This window comes from Talpa occidentalis, unplaced genomic scaffold (assembly GCF_014898055.3).
Source record: "Talpa occidentalis isolate TD23 unplaced genomic scaffold, MPIMG_talOcc4v2.1 talOcc4.16, whole genome shotgun sequence".
Taxonomy (NCBI): domain Eukaryota; kingdom Metazoa; phylum Chordata; class Mammalia; order Eulipotyphla; family Talpidae; genus Talpa; species Talpa occidentalis.
This window is the reverse complement of record NW_023601653.1, coordinates 76,794,148-76,814,502: the sequence shown is the minus strand read 5'-3', so window position 1 is coordinate 76,814,502 and position 20,355 is coordinate 76,794,148. Positions and strand designations below refer to the sequence as shown.

General features: G+C 57.7%; 1 protein-coding gene across 1 annotated transcript in view; it reads left to right on the top strand.

Moving 5' to 3' along the window:
- The window catches only part of NCKAP5L (NCK associated protein 5 like), a 28,832-nt gene extending 11,171 nt beyond the window's left edge, over positions 1-17,661 (top strand). Inside the window, exons 2-13 of the mRNA XM_037514694.2 lie at positions 5,011-5,071; positions 6,767-6,924; positions 7,106-7,174; positions 7,277-7,315; positions 8,031-8,150; positions 10,443-10,556; positions 11,756-14,376; positions 15,277-15,439; positions 15,674-15,755; positions 16,071-16,379; positions 16,455-16,597; positions 16,903-17,661. Coding sequence (XP_037370591.1) covers positions 6,799-6,924; positions 7,106-7,174; positions 7,277-7,315; positions 8,031-8,150; positions 10,443-10,556; positions 11,756-14,376; positions 15,277-15,439; positions 15,674-15,755; positions 16,071-16,379; positions 16,455-16,597; positions 16,903-17,115 — 3,999 coding nt within the window. The 5' untranslated portion in view covers positions 5,011-5,071; positions 6,767-6,798 and the 3' untranslated portion in view covers positions 17,116-17,661. The remainder of the gene's footprint in view (positions 1-5,010; positions 5,072-6,766; positions 6,925-7,105; positions 7,175-7,276; positions 7,316-8,030; positions 8,151-10,442; positions 10,557-11,755; positions 14,377-15,276; positions 15,440-15,673; positions 15,756-16,070; positions 16,380-16,454; positions 16,598-16,902) is intronic.
- Positions 17,662-20,355: the final 2,694 nt, after the last annotated feature.

The following is a 20,355-nucleotide window of genomic DNA, read 5'->3' as shown; positions in this document are numbered from 1 at the left end:
TTCAGGAGGTAGATGATGAAGACTAATGGGGCCAGGATGCTGGTACGAGGGCAGCTCCTCTGCTTTGACTGGAGATGGACAGGTATAGAGGCTGCCCAGGGACTGGGAGATTTAAGGGGTCCCTCTGCTGGCCTGTGTCCTCTGGGGAAACAGGGGAGGTGACAGGCTACGTTTTTGAGGGGAGTGGAGCAGGTGTGATGCAGTCATGGTGGAGAATGAACGACTCCAGCAGTCAGCCTTGAGTAGGTGTAGGCAGGCCCAGTGAGGTGGCTGAGGAGGCTGTCCTTTGGCAAGAAGAGTGAGAAATAGTGTGAGCAGAAGCCTGGGAACAGGAGTGAGTATCCAATCCTGTCCTCTCCTGCCCCAGCCTCTAGACTCTGGAAAGAAGCATTGACTTAGAATGCGCAAGTCAAGGAATCCCAAGAATCTTCTAGAACTGCACTGCCCTGTACAGTAACCATTGTAGCCATCTGTGGGCATATAAATTTAAAATTCAGCCCCTCAAGTCACAGATCACAGTTCAAGTGCTTAGTAGCCACATGGCTATTGGCTGCCATGTTGGACAGCACAAAATAAACATTTTCATTATCACAGAAAGTTCTACTAGACAACACTGTTCTAGAAAAGTGATTTTCAAACTATTTGGCCTGAGGACCCCTGTACACTGTTTCGAGGACCCTAAAGAACTTTCATTTATATGAGTTCTATCTATTGACATTAATGTCATAAATTAGAACTGAGGGTTTTAAACATTTATTTACTGGCCATTTATTTCATGCATTTAAAAATAATAAGGCTATTACATATTCGTATAGTTTATGAAAAATAATTATTAGAAAAAATAGTGAAAAATATGGCATTATCATTCATTTTTGCAAATCTGTCATGTCTGACTTAGTAGAGGGAAACTGGATTCTCATCTGCTGCTGTATTCAGTCTATTGTGATATCGCATATCACATCTCTGGAAAATGCCACTACATATTCATGAGAGAATGAGAATTAAAGAGGCAAATAATGTCTTAGTAGTATTATAAAAAATTATTTTGACCCTGTGAACTGCTTTGAAAAGGGCTCAGGGGGCCCCATCTTTGAGAATTAGTATTCTCTAGAACAATCTCCACTTGGCATGAAAGAATTTGTCCCTGAGATACTGAGTGATTTGCCCGAAGTCACACAGCAAGTGACTGCAGAGTTGGGACTAGACTCTAAATCTTCTGCCTTCTGGTCTGAAGCCTTTTGCAGTACCTTCAGCTGGGCCCAGCTGGGCTTGGGAGTGGGGCCTAGGCTTCTTGGCTGCACAGTCCCTGGCATGTGGCCCTATAAATAAACCCATTGTGTCTGTGCTGGAGCCCCTTCCCTATCCCCACCCCCAGCAGCTGCTCTTTTTGTGCTATGGACAGGCAACAGGAAGGATCCAATATGATTAGGGGATTGGAGGGGGTGAGGGGGATAAAGGGTGTTGAAATCTGTAAGCCTTTGGGGCTCATGACATGATCTTCCACCTGCCTCCCTGGAAGGGCAGGGGACAGCGCCTACTGTCCGTTTAAAAGCACTCACCCTGTGAGACAGAGGTCCCTGGAGTGCCTGTGAAGAGGAAGTTGGAAGGGGATGCAGTGGGCCCCTTCCGCTCTCCGCTCTCTGGGACACATGCCTCTCAGAAGCGCTATTGTATCTTGGGGCACCAGTTGTCAGGAGGAGGAGAGGAATTCTTAGTGCCCTGCTTCCCTGAGGGGAGAGGAGACCAGTTGGAGTTTTAAGCCAGGAAGGCCCTAGGGCGTCAGTCCTTAGAACCCTTCCCACCGTGTCTCAGAGCTGATCTTGGCTGGAGGGGAGTTTGCCATGGGCACAAGAGTTGCTGTTTACAAATGGACCCTTGGGGGATTCTACAAAGCAGCTGGGGGATGGGGGGGCGGGGAGCAGAGGGGGAACGGTTGGTTGGTTTTAGGAATCATTCTGTTATTCAAGTGAGCTCCTCGGCCTTCCCACAGCTGCCCACACCTCCCCCACCTCCTGGTCCCCGGCTGCTCTCCCTAAAGGACTCTGGGGGGAACAGCTGGTGAGTGAGGGGCTCCTCAGGGCCTGAGGTCTTGGCTAAGGGCCCAGATGAGGGAGCACAGGAGGACAAGGGGCTTGTTGCCACTTCTCTGGCCCCTTCCTCCCTGGCCTGGACTCTGAATTCAGGGAGGGGTCTTGCCGGAGCCCTGAGTGGAGAGGGGTGGAAGCTGCAGACCCCACTCCTTGATCTGACAGCCTGAAAGGGAGGGCAGTGAGATCCCTGGGGCCTCCGTGACTGACTAGGCTGTGCAGACAGTGGTCTCCCAGAGTCACTCCACAGTTGGCCTGAACCAGCCAAGTCCTCAAGTTACCCAGAGGCCCCTGAGCAGTTGTTCCCCTTCCCAGTCCCTGACTGCCAACAAACTGCCCTCACTCCCTCAGAAGGACCAGAAGGCTCTGCTCTTCCTCTCCTTCCCGTCCCTCGGCACCGAGGTCACCTCCCTCAGAATCTGGCTGGAGAAGCCTCCAGTTCCGGTCAGAGCTTTCACCCCTGCGGCTCCACCCACCAGCCTGGTTGGCATCGTGTGTTCCAGACCCAACATCCAACATCTCAGATGTGTCATGGGCCCGCTGGAACAATGTTTGAAACCAGGACCATCCTGAAAACCCCGGAGGCGGGGGTGGGGGTCTGTCCCTGGTCCCTCAGTTCCTTCTACACTGAAGCTGAGTAGGACTTCTGGGTCCTGAGGGAGGAGGGGGTGCTCAGCCCTGGGGAGAGGCAGCCCCCTGACACCCAACAGGGACTGCCAGTGGGGAGCTGATCTGGGCCTGTTTTATTCTCATGAGATTTAGGCCCAAAACCCATGCTTTGACCAGGCCAAACTCTGATTAGGCTGATTAGGAGCTGGAAATGGTGCTATCCCTCCTTGGCAACTTGTTTTTTTTTTTTTAAGATTTATTTATGCATACAAGAACTGGGGTACAGGCCAGAGGTGTGGGGGGTGAGAGGATTCACCAGAGACAGAGTGGGGAACAGAACAGGCAGATCTACTGCAATACACTGCTGAGGGGAGCAGTGGGGAGACAGGCGAGGTCTACTGAGCCATGTGGGTAGCTCCCTGGCCAGAGGGGATCGAACTCGTGCTGCAGAGGCTGCAGATAGCTTCATAGTGCGGTGCTTAACCCCTTGCACCACCAGGGAGGCCCCCTCCTTGGCATCTTAATATTCCCCAGAGGAGGGTAAAGGTACAGGAAGTTTTCACCTTTGAATCTTTACCTCAAGCTCTGGTCTAAGTCATTATACTGTCCTCTTTATCACCAAATGTAAATGTAAAACACTTCCCCGTGACTCTCCAACAAGCCAGGCTAACAGCTCCCTGCCTCTGCTAGTGGCTGTAGGGCTAAAGAGGCCTTTTGTCCCGACTTGGCCGGTCCATCTTGGCTCTGACAGAACACTTCTCCCCAGAGTGGAGCTGAGTCACAGCTTTCTGCTGACATTTCTGGAGCCCAGCCTAGGCCTTACTGTGGACACAAAGACTGACCTGCGTGACATAGCTGTTCTTGCCAATTAGAAGGTCTCCCCAAGGTCGCGGTGGGACTCGGGCCTACCTGTTCTGGGATCCACAGAACACTGGGAAAGTAGCAGGGGTTGGCTTTCTGGGGGTGTATTGGGTCCCTGCCCTCCTCAACACATGAACCCACATATGCAGAATGCATAGCCAGTCCTCAAAATCTAGGCCTCACCCCTAACCTGGACACCCAAGGCCTTCTTTGGTTTTAACCCCTATATATGTGAGGAGGATATTCTTGAATTTTTTTCTTTTTTTTTTCCATGGCTGTCCATTTCTCAACATCAAACATGATAACCTTCTGAGCAAAGGAAGTTACACACAATACATTCTTGTGATGTTAAAATAACAAAGGACTGGAGAGGGTTATACAGCTGTAAATAACTACACAATTTTTTCCTTTGCCTCTAGTTTTCAGAAACACCCTTCCCACCAGTTATACACAAAACAGTCGCACAGAAAGACCCCTGCAGCCCTTCTGCTGTTACCCTTTCTCTTTCTAGGATGTCAGGCGTGAAGGGTGAGGGCTGGGCTGACCCTGGAGCCCCAGGGCTGTCAAGGGGGGCTGAGGAGGAGGGGGCTACCCAAGGACAGGATGAAGGCTGCTCTTAAACCTTCAGGTGCGCGTCAGGTGCCGCTCACAGGCAGAGGTGAGCAGCAGCAGCCTGAGGCAGGCCCAGGATGGTGCCTGGGCAGGCTGCCCCACGAGAAGCCTCCCTTTATTGAGGTCACGCAGGACACTGCAGACGTGTTTTCACTCTATTCCCCTCAACAGACCTGGGGGCTTCTGTGGAGTCAGGTGCTTACCTACAGCTGTAGCTGTGACACATTGGGAGCCCCGGCCTTCTCCGGAGCTCAGGGTACAACCTGAGTGTGCAGGTGGCCGCGTAGGCAGCGGAGTCCAGGCCCATGCAGTGGGCTTCGTGAAGCAGACACGTGATGTAGGCGGTGTCCTTGCTCCTGGGGCTGCTTCCGCACCAGGCTAGTGCCCCCCTTACAGGGTTGTTAGAATCAGATACTGGGATGCCTGAGAAGGTGCCGCACACCGTGGCACAGGGGACACATGCAGAGGTGGCATCTCGCATACAGGTGTTGCTAATCCTCTTGTGGTCGTGAGGCGTGAAGAAGGTGTGTATGGTGGAAGGGCCGTAAAGTTCTGTGTGGCTCTGCCCTCCTGTTACCAGTGACTGCTGGCTGCGACCCGAGGGCCTTGGCCCAGCTCTTTCCTCTGCCCTGACCACTTCTCCCGCTCCAGACTTCACTCCATCTCTGCCTCACTGGTCCCTCTCAGCACCTTCCCAGGACCCGACACATGTTCGTCGGTTTATCTGCGTGTTCTCTGCCTCCCCTGGGCAGGAGGGCGCCCTGGGTGTCATCCCTGTGGCCCAGCACCCGGAAACGCTGTGGAACGCGTGCCTGACTGGACTTCCTCTGTTTCTCCACAGGCAAGGTGACCATTCTGGCTGCCAGAGTGAGAGTGCCGGCCTGGGTGAGGGGCAGAGACAGGTGAGGGACGCTGCACCTGTGTGCACTGGGGTGCAGGCTGGGAAAAGGCTGGGGGTGGGCGAGGTAGCCTGTGCCTCGGGGAGGATGCAGGAGACAGTTCTCAGATGCCTGGTTGCTGAGCCGCCGAGGGCTGCTCTTTCCTGGGTCCAAAAGCTTTAAAGGCCCCTTTTTGTGGGGGCTTCAATGGGTCAGAGAGGTGAGTGGCCTGTGGCAGAATAGGAACATCCACTGGTTTTCGTTAGGAAGGGTTTTGCACCTGGTGGGGATGTCTACAATTTTTGCGCAGAAGAAGGAAATGAATTCTTTCCTTTAACAGAGAAATTGGAACTCGAGTGGCTGACTAGTCAGATAAAGCCAGTGATGATGGCAAGAGTGCAGTGTGGTGTCTGGGGTGGGGTCGGGGTGGGGGGGTTCACATGACGTGACGCAGGTCAGGTCGGAAGCCTGGCTGTGTCCTGTCTAAGCAGCGACACACCTGTCAGCCTCATTGTCAGTCCCTCTCCGCCACGCCAGCATCGTGCACAAACAGTGCTCTGACCCGGGATCCGAAAAGTGAAGGCAACATGGCGCCCTCCTCTCCCGGAGCTGACGTTCTGGGGGACACAATACAGAGTCATGCAGCGGCAGAGCTGACCCAGGCTGGGAGCAGGGGCCTGAAGAGTGACGAGGGAGGAGCTGGCCAAGGGAGAGGGCGGACAACAGCAACAATTATTGGCGAGGATGTGGAGAAAGAGGAGCCCTTTCACGCTGCTGGTGGGAATGTGAATTGTTGTAGCCATGTTGGAAAGTGGTGTAGTCCTTTGTCAAGAAAACTGAGAACAGAAGTACCGTGTGATCCGGCAGTCTCCGTTCCGGGTGTCTGTCCAAAGGACGTGAAATCCTCAATTTGAAGAATTACGGGCACCGCAATGTTTCCTGAAGCCTTAGTGACAATGGCCAAGACATGGAAGCAGCCCCAGGGCCTGCCTACAGGGGATTGGCTAGAGATATGGAAACATACACAATTGAATGCTCTTCGGCTACAAGGAAAGATGAAAGATGAAATTTTGCCATTTACAGCAAAATGGAACTCATGGGGACTGTGGGAAATGAAATTAGAAAGATAAAGACCTATTGGAGGGTGTCACCTATATGTGCAGTATAAGCAGAACAGACAAAATAAAAATGAACTAGTGGACACGGAAGCTGAATTGAGTTCCCCAGAAATGAAGGGGGTGGAGGTGGGAGCTTGTGGGGTGGATGGAATGGGTGATGGTGGGTGTTTTGTTTTTGCTTTAAAAAGAACTTTAAGAGGGGATGAGGGTTTCAGGAGACCCTGCCGAGCGGCCAGCATTCGCAGAGAGCCTCCCCGGAAGCAAGGGTCCTGGGGTGTGCAGGCTGCCTTAGCTGCACCCGGGAGGATCCTGCCTGCCAGCCCGAGGCCAGTCTCGGCGGAGAACGCAGGTTTCTCAGCTCCCGGGCGTGTCGGCGCGGCCTGGGGTAGGCAAGTGCAGATGCGGGGTTTGCACAGCAATGCTCTCTGTTCTGAAGATGAGCCGAGCGGGTGTCCCCCAGGACTGGGGAGGCCTCACCTGACCCTGGGGTGCTTGTTACAGTGACTGTGGGGCTCTGGTCCCACGGCTCCAGCCTCCCAGGATACTGACAAGGTTCCTTTTTGTCGTCCTCCTCTGCTCACCTCCCCGTGCCCCGGAGTAGCCCGCGGGGGCTTCTCTCACCGGAGGGACTTGATGTCTTTGGACGCCATGGACCAGCTGGCTGCGAGTCCTGGGAACTCGAGGCCGGGAGACGGCGGTGACGGCGGCATGGAGCCGGGCACCTGCCAGGAGCTCCTGCACCGCCTGCGGGAGCTGGAGGTGGGTCTTGGGGTGCGGTGGAGGTGGCAGTGCTGGCCGGAGCCCTGGGGAGCCGGTGCAGGCCTTCTGGGTCCACTCCCTTTGCCGGTAAACTCCATCTGTCCCTTTCCCCAAAAGGAATCTGCCCCTGGGGAGGAAGGACCCCGTAGCCTCCTTTTTGCCCTCTTGCTCCTTCCTGCAGGCGGAGAATTCAGCCCTCGCCCAGGCCAACGAGAACCAGCGGGAGACCTACGAGCGCTGTCTGGACGAGGTGTGTGGGTCTGCGGGGCTGTGCCGGGAGGCGGCCCAGCCTGTCTGCTCTGGGCCGCCGCTGGCATGGCTGACGGCTCTGCCCGGGGCTTTCTGTCTGCAGGTTGCCAACCACGTGGTGCAGGCGCTGCTGAACCAGAAGGTAAGCGTCCCTGGGCAGCTTTCTCACCTCTGAACCCAGATCCCTGAGGAGAGACCTGAGATCCTGGGTACCCAGAAGAGGCGCTTCCAGGGACCCCGAAGCTGCTCAGCCAGGGGCTAGAGAGGAAGTGGTGGAAATAATCCTGTTGCCGGAGGACAGTGTCCTCCTTCCCCTGAGAGGCAGGGCCGTGCTGTTCTGCCTGCTGGTAGGGGTGGGCTACTGAAGCCCAGGTCTCTTGAGCTGTGGTAACTTCGATTTGCTCTTGAACCATCCCCGCATCCTAGCCCCGCTGGTTTCTCGAAGTTGTGATGGCCCTGAAAGCTGCGTTGGTGTGAGCACAAGGCAGCATCTAAATATTTACTCAAGGGCTGTGGGAAACTTCTTGGCATATGGGCCACTCTGACCCCCACTCTGACCCCAGGTCTTCCTTTGCCTTATATGGGCCCTTTGATGTGTAGCAAGGAGAGGGCCGGCTTCAGGAATGGGAAAGATGCCAGAGGAAATGGGATTCACCTGCTACCAGAAGGGGTGGACTTTAGAGAATTTCCCATCCCCAGAAGGTTCAGTAGCTGCAGACCTGGGCAGGCTGGACTCCCTCGTGGAAGGACGTGGCGGGGGTGGGTGCGGGGGAAGACGTGCCCGGCAGGAGTGCCCGCTGCTCACATGCCCCCTCCCCACCACCATCCCTCTCTCCGCCATTCCTGGGCCGGCACAGGACCTGCGGGAAGAGTGCATCAAGCTGAAGAAGAGGGTGTTTGACCTGGAACGGCAGAACCAGATGCTGTGCGCCCTGTTTCAGCAGAAACTCCAGCTCACGACTGGCTCCCTCCCTCAGGTGGGCACCAGCCACTCTCCTCCCCTCTCAGCTGCCTCAGCTCCCTCCTCCCCCACTCCCTGATCATCACGACCCTTTTTCTCACAAGGCCTACTGAAGCAGGCAGCAGACCTTCCCTCTTCATTCCAGGGTCTGTGGCCACCCCGGGAAGACGCATCTGCCTGATAGATCTGAGCCTGTGCCCTGCACCTGCTGGGGGCTCCCCACCCACTGGATGGCACCCCTTATTTTTTAAAGATTTATTTATGCTTGCAAGCACTGGGGTACAGGCCAGACGTGCGGGGGGTGAGATGATTCACCAGAAACAGAGTGGAGAACAGAACAGGTGGATCTACCAAAATACACTGCTAAGGGGAGCAGCGGGCAAGATAGGAGAGGTCTGCTGTGCCTTGTGGGGAGCTCCCTGGCTGGCCAGGGAGCGAACTCGTGCTGTAGAGGATAGCTTCATAGTGCTGTGCTTAACCCCTTGCACCACTAGGGAGGCCCTGCATCCCTTCTTATTGGCATGGAAGGTTCTTGCTTGCTTCCACCCTGTATGAGGAGGTGCAGGGGTCCCTGTGGCCCCTGAGTGCCTCCTCTTGGCCAGGGGCAGGCGTGGGGCCTGGTGTGAGGTGCTTGGTGGCACAGAGCTGTCATGAGTGCTCCCCCCACAGAGTCACACAGGCTCACCCACTGACGCAGGTGTGAACGGACACCGGTCTCTGCTTCCAGCCCTGACGCTTGCCTCGCCCGAGAAAAGGCTCTTAGGAGTGAATCCTGCCCAGTTAAGATGTCACTTAGGGTCTGTCAAGAAGCCCCATGGATAGGGGGACACATGGGGGCGGGAAGATCAGGAGCAACACCAGGCATCTGAGGTTGACAGGGGGTTCTGCAGCCAATGAGGACATCCTACCCCACCCCAACCTTGACAGAAAGAAGAGCACCTCTGTGTGGGTCTGAATTTGTGTGTGTGAGATGCCAGCTGGGCAGCCCGGAGCAGTATGCCCTTAACACCTTAGAAAGCCCGAGCCCCAACAAAGGAAGGCTCTCGCCCACATGGGCTTTCTGGAGCTCCCACCCCCGGGCCACTGCAGAGCTGGGCCACTGCAGAGCTCCCACCCCCTGGGCCACCGACCGGTGGCCGTGACTCAGCACCCCTTAGCCCATCTGTCCCTGTGACAGAGTCCACCCAGGAGCCTCCAGAGGCCTAACCACATAGCTGAGCTCACCACCCCCGCGCCCCCCCCCCCAATGCCCTTCTCAGTGAGAGCAGAGTGCAGGTCATCCTTAGATGATTTGTTTTTTACTTAAATTCTGGAACCTACTGGGGTTTGAAGCATTAGATTTATCTTCCCTAGAGGTGACATGACATAATGGGAAGAGCATGAACCTTGGCCTCAGATAAGTTGGGTCGGAGCCCTGGCTTAGGTAATTCTTAGCAGTGTGGCCTTAGGCAAACTATTCAACCTTGCGGACCATAGTTTTTCTCCTTATAAATCGGGATAAAAGGGCCTCCCCGGTGGTGCAGCAGTTGAGCGCTGGGTTGTGAAGTTGCCCGCAGCCTCTGCAGCGCCGGTTCGATCCCCAGTCGCCGGGCGAGGGTCCCACATGGCGCGCAGACCTTTCCTGCTGCCCGCTGCTCCCCTCAGCAGTGTACTTCATTGGACTGCCTGTTCTGCTCCCCACTCTGGCTCTGATGAATTCTCTTACCCTCCTGCGCTTCTGACTGTACCCAGTGCTTGTATAAACAAATAAATAAATAAATAAATAAATAAATCTTAAAAAAAATCGGGATTAAAAAATACCTGCATTGCAGGTTGTCAGGATTAAATGAGATACTATCTAGCTCTTGACACATTGTAAATAGTCAATAAATGGCAGTTATTTTTTGATGTTCCTCCCAAGCTGTGCTTTGCTGGGATGAAAGCTCTAATTGAGCAAACACTGATTGCTTGCTGTGAGCGCTGCCTTTGCCAGCATATATGGAATTGGGCTGAACCACAGGGCCTTTCCAAGGCCCCCGCTTTTCAGAGCAGATGTCAACCCAGAAGGCTGGCACTGTTGGGGGTGAAGGCAGGTCTGCAGACCAGACCCACACCTCCCCACACGCCCCTGCCACCTGGGCTTACACTGTCTTCATTCTTCCTGGGCCCTGAGCTCCTAAGGCGCCTCTGACCAAGTGGTGGGGACAGTGAGCGGCAAGAGCTGCCCTCAGGCCTGGAGCCGTCCCGCAGGCTCACACATAGAAGAGTGTTTTCCTGTCCCTGGATGGGAAGGCCTAGTGCCTGTGCTAACTCTGTCTCTCTCCTGCAGATTCCACTCGCCCCACTCCAGCCACCATCAGAGCCACCATCCTCCCCTTCCCTGAGCTCCGTCGAGAGATCAGCTACTCTGCTGCCTCTCGGGCGCTGTGCTGGGCAGAGAGAGGTAGGAAGGCTGGACACAGAGATCTTATCAGTCAATGTTCCATTGCTGTTTCATTTTGGTTTTTTTTTTAGTGTATTTTTTTAAGCTTTGTTTATTTATGCATATAAGAACTGGGGTACAGGCCAAAGGTGTGGGGGGTGAGAGGATTCTCCAGAGACAGAGAGGGGAGCAGAACAGGCAGATTGACTGAAATACACTGCTGAGGGGAGCAGCAGGCGAGACAGGAGAGGTCTGCTGCTCCATGTGGGACGCCATGTGGGTCACCTCCCTGGCCGGGGATCAAACTTGTGCTGCAGAGGCTGTGGATAGCTTCACAGTGCTGTGCTTAACCCTTGTGCCACCAGGGAGGCCCCCGTTGCTGTTTCCTAAGGAGGGCTGCTTCCCCTTGCAGATTCTTGTCTGGGCCAGAAGTGGGAACCCTCAGCTGTCAGTATCACCCCAAGAAAAACACATCCCTCCTCCAGCCACTGGGCCTGGAGCAGATGGTTTGCACTGCAGTGTCACCGTTAATGCTTCCTGAACGCTTGCCCTGTGCACACCTGCATCTCACTTATGTTATGAAGTTAGACAAGTTATCACCTATTTGACAGGCCATACAATATAACTTAGAGCTCAAATGAGTTGCCAGAGGTCATAGAACTAATTCAGTGATACACCTGGAACTTGAACCTCCGGAGACTGGTTCCAGGGGCCAGGTAGTTACCACTATCCCAGATGGCACCAAGCCAGAGAAGGGCCCAGGCAGAAGCAGGGAGGGCTTGCCAGAGAATCGTCCCCCTTCCCCAGGGGAATCAGGTCAGCGGGTCGGCTCTCCGACCTGAGAAGGCCTGGGCTTTGCCTTCAGTGACTGATAGGACTTGACGACATCACAACCCCCGCTTGAGTCTAAAAAATGGACAGGGCTCCCTTGCCTGGGGCAAGCGTGACTGTCAGCCTGCTGCCCCAGACAGCCGTGGGGAGTGTAGGGAATGGGGGATTGGGGTAACCAGGAAAGGAGGTAGGGGGGCCCACCAGACCCCTGGTGTGCCAGGAAGAAGAGTCAGGGTAACCAGGGCTCAGTGACCCTCGAGGAAGCTGAGCTTCTTCTGGGGACATGTCCCGGGAGTGTCAGTTTCTTCTGGGGACACAGATAAAGCCAGACTGACTCTGTTCCCAGCACACTGCCAATGGTTTCCTCTTTGTGCCGCTTCTCCCCCAAGGTGTGTTGGGAACAGCAGCTTCGGACAGGAGGCCTGGGAACCCCAGCCACCCCACCCCCTGTGCTGGATGCCCTCTCCCCGTTTCTTCGAAAGAAAGCCCAGATCCTGGAGGTGCTAAGAGCCCTGGAAGAGACTGACCCCTTGCTTCTGTGCTCACCTGCCACCCCTTGGCAGCCTCCGGGCGAGGGTCAAGGCTCCCCAGAGCCCATCAACGGCGAGTTGTGCGGCCCACCCCAGCCTGAACCTGCACCCTGGGCCCCCTACCTGCTCCTCGGCCCTGGTAGCCTGGGAGGCCTGCTGCACTGGGAGCGCCTCTTGGGGAGCCTGGGGGAGGAGGAGGGTACTGCACGGTCCTGGGGGCCCGGTAGAGGCTCCCCCCAGGCCCAGGGTGCCAGCTGCAACCCGCCCTGTGCCCCAGGCAGCAGTTCCTCCTCTTCTTCTGATGAGGCAGGTGACCCCAACGAGGCACCCAGCCCCGACACTCTGCTTGGGGCCCTGACCCGGAAACAGTTGAACCTGGGCCAGCTCCTTGAGGACACAGAGTCTTACCTACAGGTCTTCTTGGCTGGAGCTGCAGGGCCTCTCAATGGGGACCACCCAGGTCCTGGGCAACCAACCTCCCCAGACCAAGGGACCCCACAGCTGTCCAAGTCCAAAGGCCTCCCCAAGTCTGCATGGGGTGGGAGTACCCCAGAGGCCTACAGGCCGGGCTTTGCTGCTACCTCAGAGGGCCAAGGGCCCCTGCCCTTCCTCAGCATGTTCATGGGTGCGGGGGATGCCCCCCTGGGCTCACGGCCTGGCCACTCCCATTCCTCATCTCAGGTGAAAAGCAAGCTCCAAATTGGCCCTCCTTCTCCTGGGGAAGCCCAGGGGCCCCTTCTGCCCTCTTCAGCCAGAGGCCTCAAGTTCCTAAAGCTGCCTCCAGCCTCAGAAAAGATCCCCAGCCCTGGAGGGCCCCAGCTCAGTCCCCAGCTCCCTCGGAACTCCCGAATCCCCTGTCGGAACAGTGGCTCAGACGGCAGCCCCTCCCCGCTGCTGGCCCGCAGGGGCCTGGGTGGAGGAGAGCTGTCCCCAGAGGGGGCGCAGGGCCTGCCCACCAGCCCTTTACCCTGCTCCACGACGCTGGATTCTACACAGCTCAGACCTCCAGCCTTGACCACCACGCTGTCCCCAGGACCGGTAGTGTCTCCCTGCTATGAGAATATCCTGGACCTTTCCCGGAGCACCTTTAGGGGACCTTCCCCAGAGCCTCCTCCATCCCCACTGCAGGTGCCCACCTACCCGCAACTAACTCTGGAGGTGCCACAGGCCCCTGAGGTCCTCAGAAGCCCTGGAGTGCCCCCTAGCCCTTGCCTCCCAGAATCCTGTCCCTATGGGAGCAGCCAGGAGAAGAGTTTGGAGAAGGCAGGCTCCGAGTCCCCCCATCCCGGCCGCAGGACTCCAGGCAGCTCATCCAAGAAGCCCAGCCAGGGGGCAGGCCGGCGGCCTGGTGATGCCGGCTACACACCTCTGCGGGATAGGCTGACAGCCCTAGGGAAACTGAAGACGGGCCCTGATGGACTTCAGGGCTCAGAGAAGAATGGGGTGCCGGCCAGGCCTGGCACCGAGAAGGCCCGGGGAGCAGGAAGATCAGGGGAAGGCACTGGAGACACGGTGTCCCCCACCCCCAGGCCTGAGCAGCCAGAAGCCAAAGGAGCTCTGCGGGGGGCAGTGGCCTTAGGCACAAGCAGCCTGAAGCAACAGGAACCTGGGATCCTGGGGGACCCTGGGGCCCGAGTTTACTCATCCCACTCCATGGGGGCCCGGGTGGACCTGGAGCCTGTATCACCAAGGAGCTGCCTCACCAAAGTGGAGCTGGCCAAGACCCGGCTGGCAGGGGCTCTGTGCCCCCAGGTACCCCGCACCCCTGCCAAAGTGCCAACCTCAGCCCCCAGCCTGGGCAAGCCCAGTAAGAGCCCCCACGGCAGCCCTACAAAGCTGCCTTCCAAGTCCCCCACCAAGGTGGTGCCCCGACCTCTCGCCCCCCCAGCCACCAAGGAGCCCCCCAAAGCTGACAAGGGAAAGGGCCCTCCTTGGGCAGATTGTGGCAGCACCCCCTCCCAGCCCACTTCCCCGGCGCCTGACCCTGCCGACCCAAGCCAGGGCCCTGAAGGGCGGGTCCCCCACTCTGCCATCGAGGAGAAGGTGATGAAGGGCATCGAGGAGAACGTGCTGCGTCTGCAGGGCCAGGAGCGGGTGCCGGGCTCCGAGGCCAAGCACCGCAACACCAGCAGTATCGCCAGCTGGTTTGGCCTGAAGAAGAGCAAGCTGCCAGCGCTGAACCGCCGCACAGAGGCCACCAAGAGTAAGGAAGGGGCCAGTGGGGGCTCCCCCCTCCGAAAGGAAGTCAAGATGGAAGCCCGGAAGCTGGAGGCCGAGAGCCTCAACATCTCCAAGCTGATGGCGAAGGCGGAAGACCTGCGCCGGGCGCTGGAGGAGGAGAAGGCCTACCTGAGCAGCCGGGCCCGGCCCCGGCCCGGAGGACCAGCCCCAGGGCCCAGTGCAGGGCTTGGGCAGGTGCAAGGTCAACTGGCCGGCATGTACCAGGGCGCGGACACCTTCATGCAGCAGCTGCTCAACAGGTGAGGGCCTGGACCAGTTCTGAGGTGCTCAGTGGCCGGGGGTGCTGTCCTCCTGTGGACACACCTGGAGCTGCAGCTCCAGGTGCCTTTCCTGGGAGCGCGGGCTTCCCGGAAGTCAGAGGGGTAGAAGGACAAGTAAAAGCATCTGGGGGTCATTGGCCTGCAGGAAAGATCAGGGACTCAGACCCAAAGCACGGGGCTTGTGCCCAAGCTCCCGTCTTCTCTGGCTGCCTGATGTCCGACTTACTGAGGCCCAGTTTGTGTCTCCTTGAGGAGAGCTAACAGCCCAGATTTTCCTGGATCGTCTCCAGTCAGATGAGGCATCCATCTTAGCGCCTGCACGCAATAGAGTGGACGCTGGTTCCTAACAATGGGCTGAAGGCTTTTCCCTTGGGGGATTACTATCCTGTGGAACAAGGCGGGTCCCCTTCCCGTCTTGCCCTTTGGCTCACACCACAGACTCAACAATGGAAGCTGTGGCTTAGCGAAGGGGCCACCCCATCTCAGTTGCTCCATTTGGACCAGATAGAAGGTCTGAGGGATTGGGCCCCAGGTAGGGTGAGGCCTGGGTTGCAAGTGCGTTCAGTTCAGCGGGGACAGTCGAGGTGGACCTGGGAGTGATGGGGTTTGCCCTCCTGCACGATGTCTAGGCCTGACTAATCCTGGGACTAATCCCTAGCTCTGGGGGAAGTTCTCCCACCTCCCCTGTTCTCTGGGGTTTTCTCTAGGAACTGCTCTTCTCAGTGTCAGAAGAAATAGTTGGGACAACCACCAGGGTTATGTCCCCTTCCCCAGGGGCAGGGGGCAGTGGGTGCTCCCCGAGCCCAGCACCATTGGAGAGAGCAAAAATGTCTGGGTGGGCCCAGACGCCCTCACCTCGGCCTGCCCTGCTGCCCCTAGGGTGGATGGCAAGGAGCTGCCACCCAAGAGCTGGCGGGAACCCAAACCCGACTATGGCGATTTCCAGCCGGTGTCCTCTGACTGCAAGGCCCCCTGGCCAGCCTGCGGGGCCCGAAACGGCCTGGTGGGTCCTCTTCAGGGCTGTGGAAAGGCTTCCGGGAAGGTAGGTGCTTGGGGCGGGAGCGAGGCTGGAAAGAGGCCCAGCCCTGCAGCCCTGCCAGGCCTCACCCTGAGGCTTCCCTCCCCGGGGAGCTGCTGAGTGTTGGGAGGGGAGAGGCCTCCTGAGGGCCGGGAGCTGTGGGGACTCGGAACCATACTCTGGGCACCTAGTGGCAGAGTTGGGGAGGGGTTGGGCTGCGGGAGGATTGGGCTCTGACGCCACCTGTGCCCCACACAGCCAAGCAGCGAGCCTGGGAGGCAGGAGGAGCTGCCCCCGGAGGAAAGCCTGGCCGAGCCGGTGCCCACCTCACACTTCACAGGTAAGCAGGGTTGGGGTCAGCAGGGTTGGGGTCAGGATGAGACCTGCCCTTGGCCTCCTCCCCCTTCTTCCTCCTGTCACTGCAGCAGGTGCCAGCCCAAGGGCCAGCTTGATGTCGGCACAGGGTGGGCATTGGAGCTGCACAGGATCGGGGCGGTACCTGCTCTGTACCCGCTTCCTCAGGTCGGGCCAGCGGGGGTGACAGCCTATTGGGCCAGAAGGGGCCTGGCCAAGGTGGAGCCGGAGCAGGAAGCCAGAAGGCAGAGGGGCTGAGCCACCCGCAGCCACTCACCCTCGACTTCCTTCCCCTTCCCAGCCTGCGGCTCCTTGACTAGAACCCTCGACAGTGGCATTGGGACCTTCCCGCCCCCGGACCACGGCGGCAGCGGGACCCCCAGCAAGAATCTTCCCAAGACGAAGCCTCCACGACTGGAACCCCCCCCGGGGGTGCACCCAGCTCGGCCCCCACCCCTTACCAAAGTCCCCCGCCGCGCCCACACCTTGGAGCGTGAGGTGCCGGGCCTGGAGGAGCTGCTGGTGAGCGGGCGGCACCCGAGCATGCCGGCCTTCCCTGCGCTGCTCGCCGCCGCTCCGGGCCACCGGGGCCACCAGGCCTGCCCCGACGGTGAGTGCCCGCGCGGGGGCCGTCCCGGGAGCGCTGCCCAGCGGCCCCGCCTGCTCACTTCACTCCCTCGGGCAGATCCCTGCGAAGACCCGGGCCCGCCCCCTGCCGTCCAGCTGGCCAAGAACTGGACCTTCCCCAACGCCAGAGCAGCCGGCGGCTCCTCGGACCCCTTCCTGTGCCCACCCCGGCAGCTGGAGGGGCTGCCCAGGACCCCCCTGGTGAGCGCGGCTGAGGGGAATGAGAACAGGCGGGGGGGGGGGCCGAGGGGAGAGAGTGGCACGGGGAACCCGCTTCGCCAACGCGCTTCAGCCCGTCCTGGGGGGAGGGTGGCTCAAGCGCCCCTGGAGCCTTCTCCTGGCCGCCCGTCACCGTCTCACCCCCCGGGAGAGGGTCTCCAGCCTGCCCCGGGCCGGGCCGGGGCCGAGCCCACTCGGGTCTCTGCCTGCTTCCTCTGAGGGTGCCCGCGGCAGGTGGCAGAGCCCAGAGGAGAGGAGCTCCCTCCCGAGCACCCCTTCTTTCCCAGGTCCTGCCTGTGGACCAGAAGCGGAGCCTGGAGCCCAGCCGCCCAGCCCCCACGCCCCAGGGCTCAGCGTTTGGGGGTAGCCGCACCCCCAGCACTTCGGACATGGGTGAGGAAGGGAGAGTGGCCAGTGTGGGCCCCCCCGGGCTGGAGACCTCAGAATCCCTCAGTGACTCACTCTATGACTCGCTCTCCTCCTGCGGGAGTCAGGGCTGAGGACGGTGCCCCCCAGCCCCCTGGAGTGGGGGGCCGCAGACTGGACTGGCTCTCCTCAGGCCCTGAAAGGACCAAGGAGGCAGGTGGATAATAGGGTGACGGGGTTCCTGACACCCTACTGCTGCTGTGGAGGAGATAACCGCTCTCAGCTCAGGGAGGAGCCTCGCCCTTGGTCCCTTCTCTCACCAGAGTGAGGCTCTTCTGGGGCACGGGAGTTCGGCACTGCTGTGGCCAAGCTCCCAGCTCCCACTTCAGGCTAAACCATCTTGTGGTGCTGGGCTCCCTGCCCACCGGCTGTGCCATCTCCACCCAACCTGGCTGCTGCCCACCCCGGAGCCCCGTGGGGCCAGTCCAGAGGCCCCAAGCTGGTCAGGTTTGGGGCCAAGGGGTCAAGTTGCCTTCTCTGTCTATCCTGGTCCTCCCTGCTGTCTGGATGGTGCTGCCCTCCCATGCCCCGTGTCTTTGGGGTCCGTTTGTCTATCTTTTTTGTGTTTTTTTAATATTAAAGCACCTAGCCCGACTCCCAGCCATGTCCCTCCCCCCCCCCCCCCCGCACTGTGGTTAATTTATCTGTCATTAAAAACAGGGCTGCTCTGCTTCCAGGCTCTGCTTCTGCTGTATCCCCAATAAAACATGGAGGCCCCTTCCAGCCCCTGACTCGGCTTGTTCAATGGGAGGACTCAGTTGGGCAGGTGGCTAGAGACTGTGTGGGCACCAGGATGGTGGCCCAGGCATCCTGTGAGGCGGCCCCCACCAGGGAGCCTGCAGAATCATCTAGAAAGTCACTGAGGTTTGGGGAATCTAGGTTTGTTTAGGCCCAGAGTGATACCTGGGATTGGGGACTTTCCCCTGACCCAGGGCTTGGCAGCCCATTGGGGGGGGGGGGGGGTGGCCATAGGCGGGCACCGAGACCCTGTATGTAGGTACAGGGTGGGGTGGCGGGTGCAAACCCTGAGCTCTAGGTACCGGAGGGTAGGTGCAGCTCAGCGTCGGCAGCCGCCTGTTGCTGGGAAGCAAAGCACAGCTGGGTCTCAGGCTGTTGCCACCTCTGATCCCTCCTTAGACGTTACCTGTTAAAAAGGAAAATTCATCTGAGTCAATTTCAAGGTCTGTTTGGCTCCATGAAAGGATTCGTGAGTTGAGCAGCATCCCAAGCAGAAAGGTGGGGGGCTAGGAGGTGATTAGCAAACGGAAAGGGTGGATTCAGGTGAGGTTCCCTTCACTTCAGGGAAGGCAGGGGGTCCTGTCGGGCAGGTGACCTCACTCGTGCTGGCCTGGAAACCAGGAGGCCTGGTTTCAAAGTCCACTCCTGAGTAGGGTTGAGACTAATTAGGGAGTCCGTCTCGGCTTGACGGCACGCGGCTTAGCACAGACGGACTCCTGCTGTCTCCTTTCTAACAAGCCCCATCAGACTCTCAGCCTTACCGAGGTGGGATCAAAATTTCAGGCAAAATGAAGGCACTAATTAACGCCGCTCCCAGTGACAGCTCCGAAGCACTCCGCGCCGCCCACCCAGTGCCCGCAGAGCGTGATGACTCGGTTCCACCCCGTGCTGCTCGCAGGCCGTGGCTTCAGGCGCACCGTCGTGAAGTCGCTCGCCTGCTCCTTCTCTGGCGTGCTGGTCTTAGGTCGTCACTGGCTGGGGGGTTGGCAGCTGTGAGTGTGCATTTAAAGTTTTTGAGAGAAGAGGCGTGAACCTGTACCCTTAAAACATACAATGCTGTAAATACTACCTCAATAAAAATAATCTAATTAAAAATTAAAATTAAAAAAAACCTTTTGAGGGAATCCCGCAATCCAGGGAGACTGTTATAATAAGTACAAGGCGAGTTCCCAGTGTGCTGAGTGTTCTCCGGAGCCACAGTCCCTCGGACCAAAACCAGTCAAAATCAAATCAAAGAAAAACCCTGCTGAAGAAGTCACTGTTTTTATTATTGTAAAGTTGAAAGAGACTAAGATTTTTTTTTAATTTTTATTTTTTAAAGATTTATTTATTTATACACAAACTGGAGTACAGGCCAGAGGCATGGGAGGGTGAGAGGATTCACCAGAGACAGAGCAGGGAGCAGAACAGGCAGACAGACTGAAGAGACTGCTGAGAGGAGCAGCGGGCGAGGCAGGAGAGGTCTGCCACGCCATGTGGGTTTCTCCCTGGCCGGCCGGGAATCGAACCCGCGCTGCAGAGGCTGCGGACAGCTTCATAGCGCGGTGCTCAACCCGCTGCGCCACCAGGGAGGCCCAGAAGTCACTTTTTAAAGGCTTATGGCTTGTTCAATGATCTTAAACTGTTTCAGCTTCCCCAGAGGCCTCAATCTAGGTACAGCAGGTAGTGTTAGCAGGGACAACTCTGGACATAATCTTTAAGGAACAGAGATTGTTCTGGCTCTAGAAGTTGAACTCGGTGGGCAGTTTCTGAGGGGCTCAGTTGTAGTTTGCAGTGATGTTAGTAATAGAGGAGAAATCGGTCACAGGGAGGAGTGTGGCTCTCTCACAGGACATCAGCTATCCCAAAGGTTGCCTCCGCTGAGCTGGCCCGAGAGGCACGGACCAGGGCCTTATTTTCCCAGGCCAATGCAGAGCAAAGGAAGGGAAAGGGCTTTGTGTTTAGTTAGTGCCTGGAGTCTCCATCAGCATCTTGGGAGGAAGCAGCGTACCTCCGTGTCAGCTCTTCCTCTTGCTCGTCAATTTGATCTGTAGGTCTTCACCGCCCTTACAGCACCAGATATCAGGTGGCACCTTCTTTAGCTGGAAGATGTGAGTCCAAGGCTCAACACCTTCTAGTCTTGTAGCCAGGTAAGCAGTCAGGAGTACTTAGAGTCCCTTCCATTGGGGCTCGAGGGCTGTCATCCTCTGGTGGTGCTTCCAGAATGCCCAGTCACTGCGCTCCTGACTATAACCAACAGGATCCTGTGAATTGAGATATGGGAGAGTTCTTTTTTTTTTTTTAAAGATTTATTTATACATACAAGAACTGGGGTCTAGGCCAGAGGTGCAGGGGGTGAGAGGATTCACCAGAGACAGAGTGGGGAGCAGAACAGGCAGATCGACTGAAACACACTGCTGAGGGGAGCAGGAGACAGGAGAGGTCTGCTACACCATGTGGGGAGCTCCCTGGCCGGCCAGGGATGGAACTGGTGCTGCAGATGCTGCGGACTGCTTCACACTGCTGTGCTTTACCTCTTGCATCACCAGAGAGGCCTTGGGAGAGTTTTTTTTTAACCAGATGATGGTGTGCTTGAG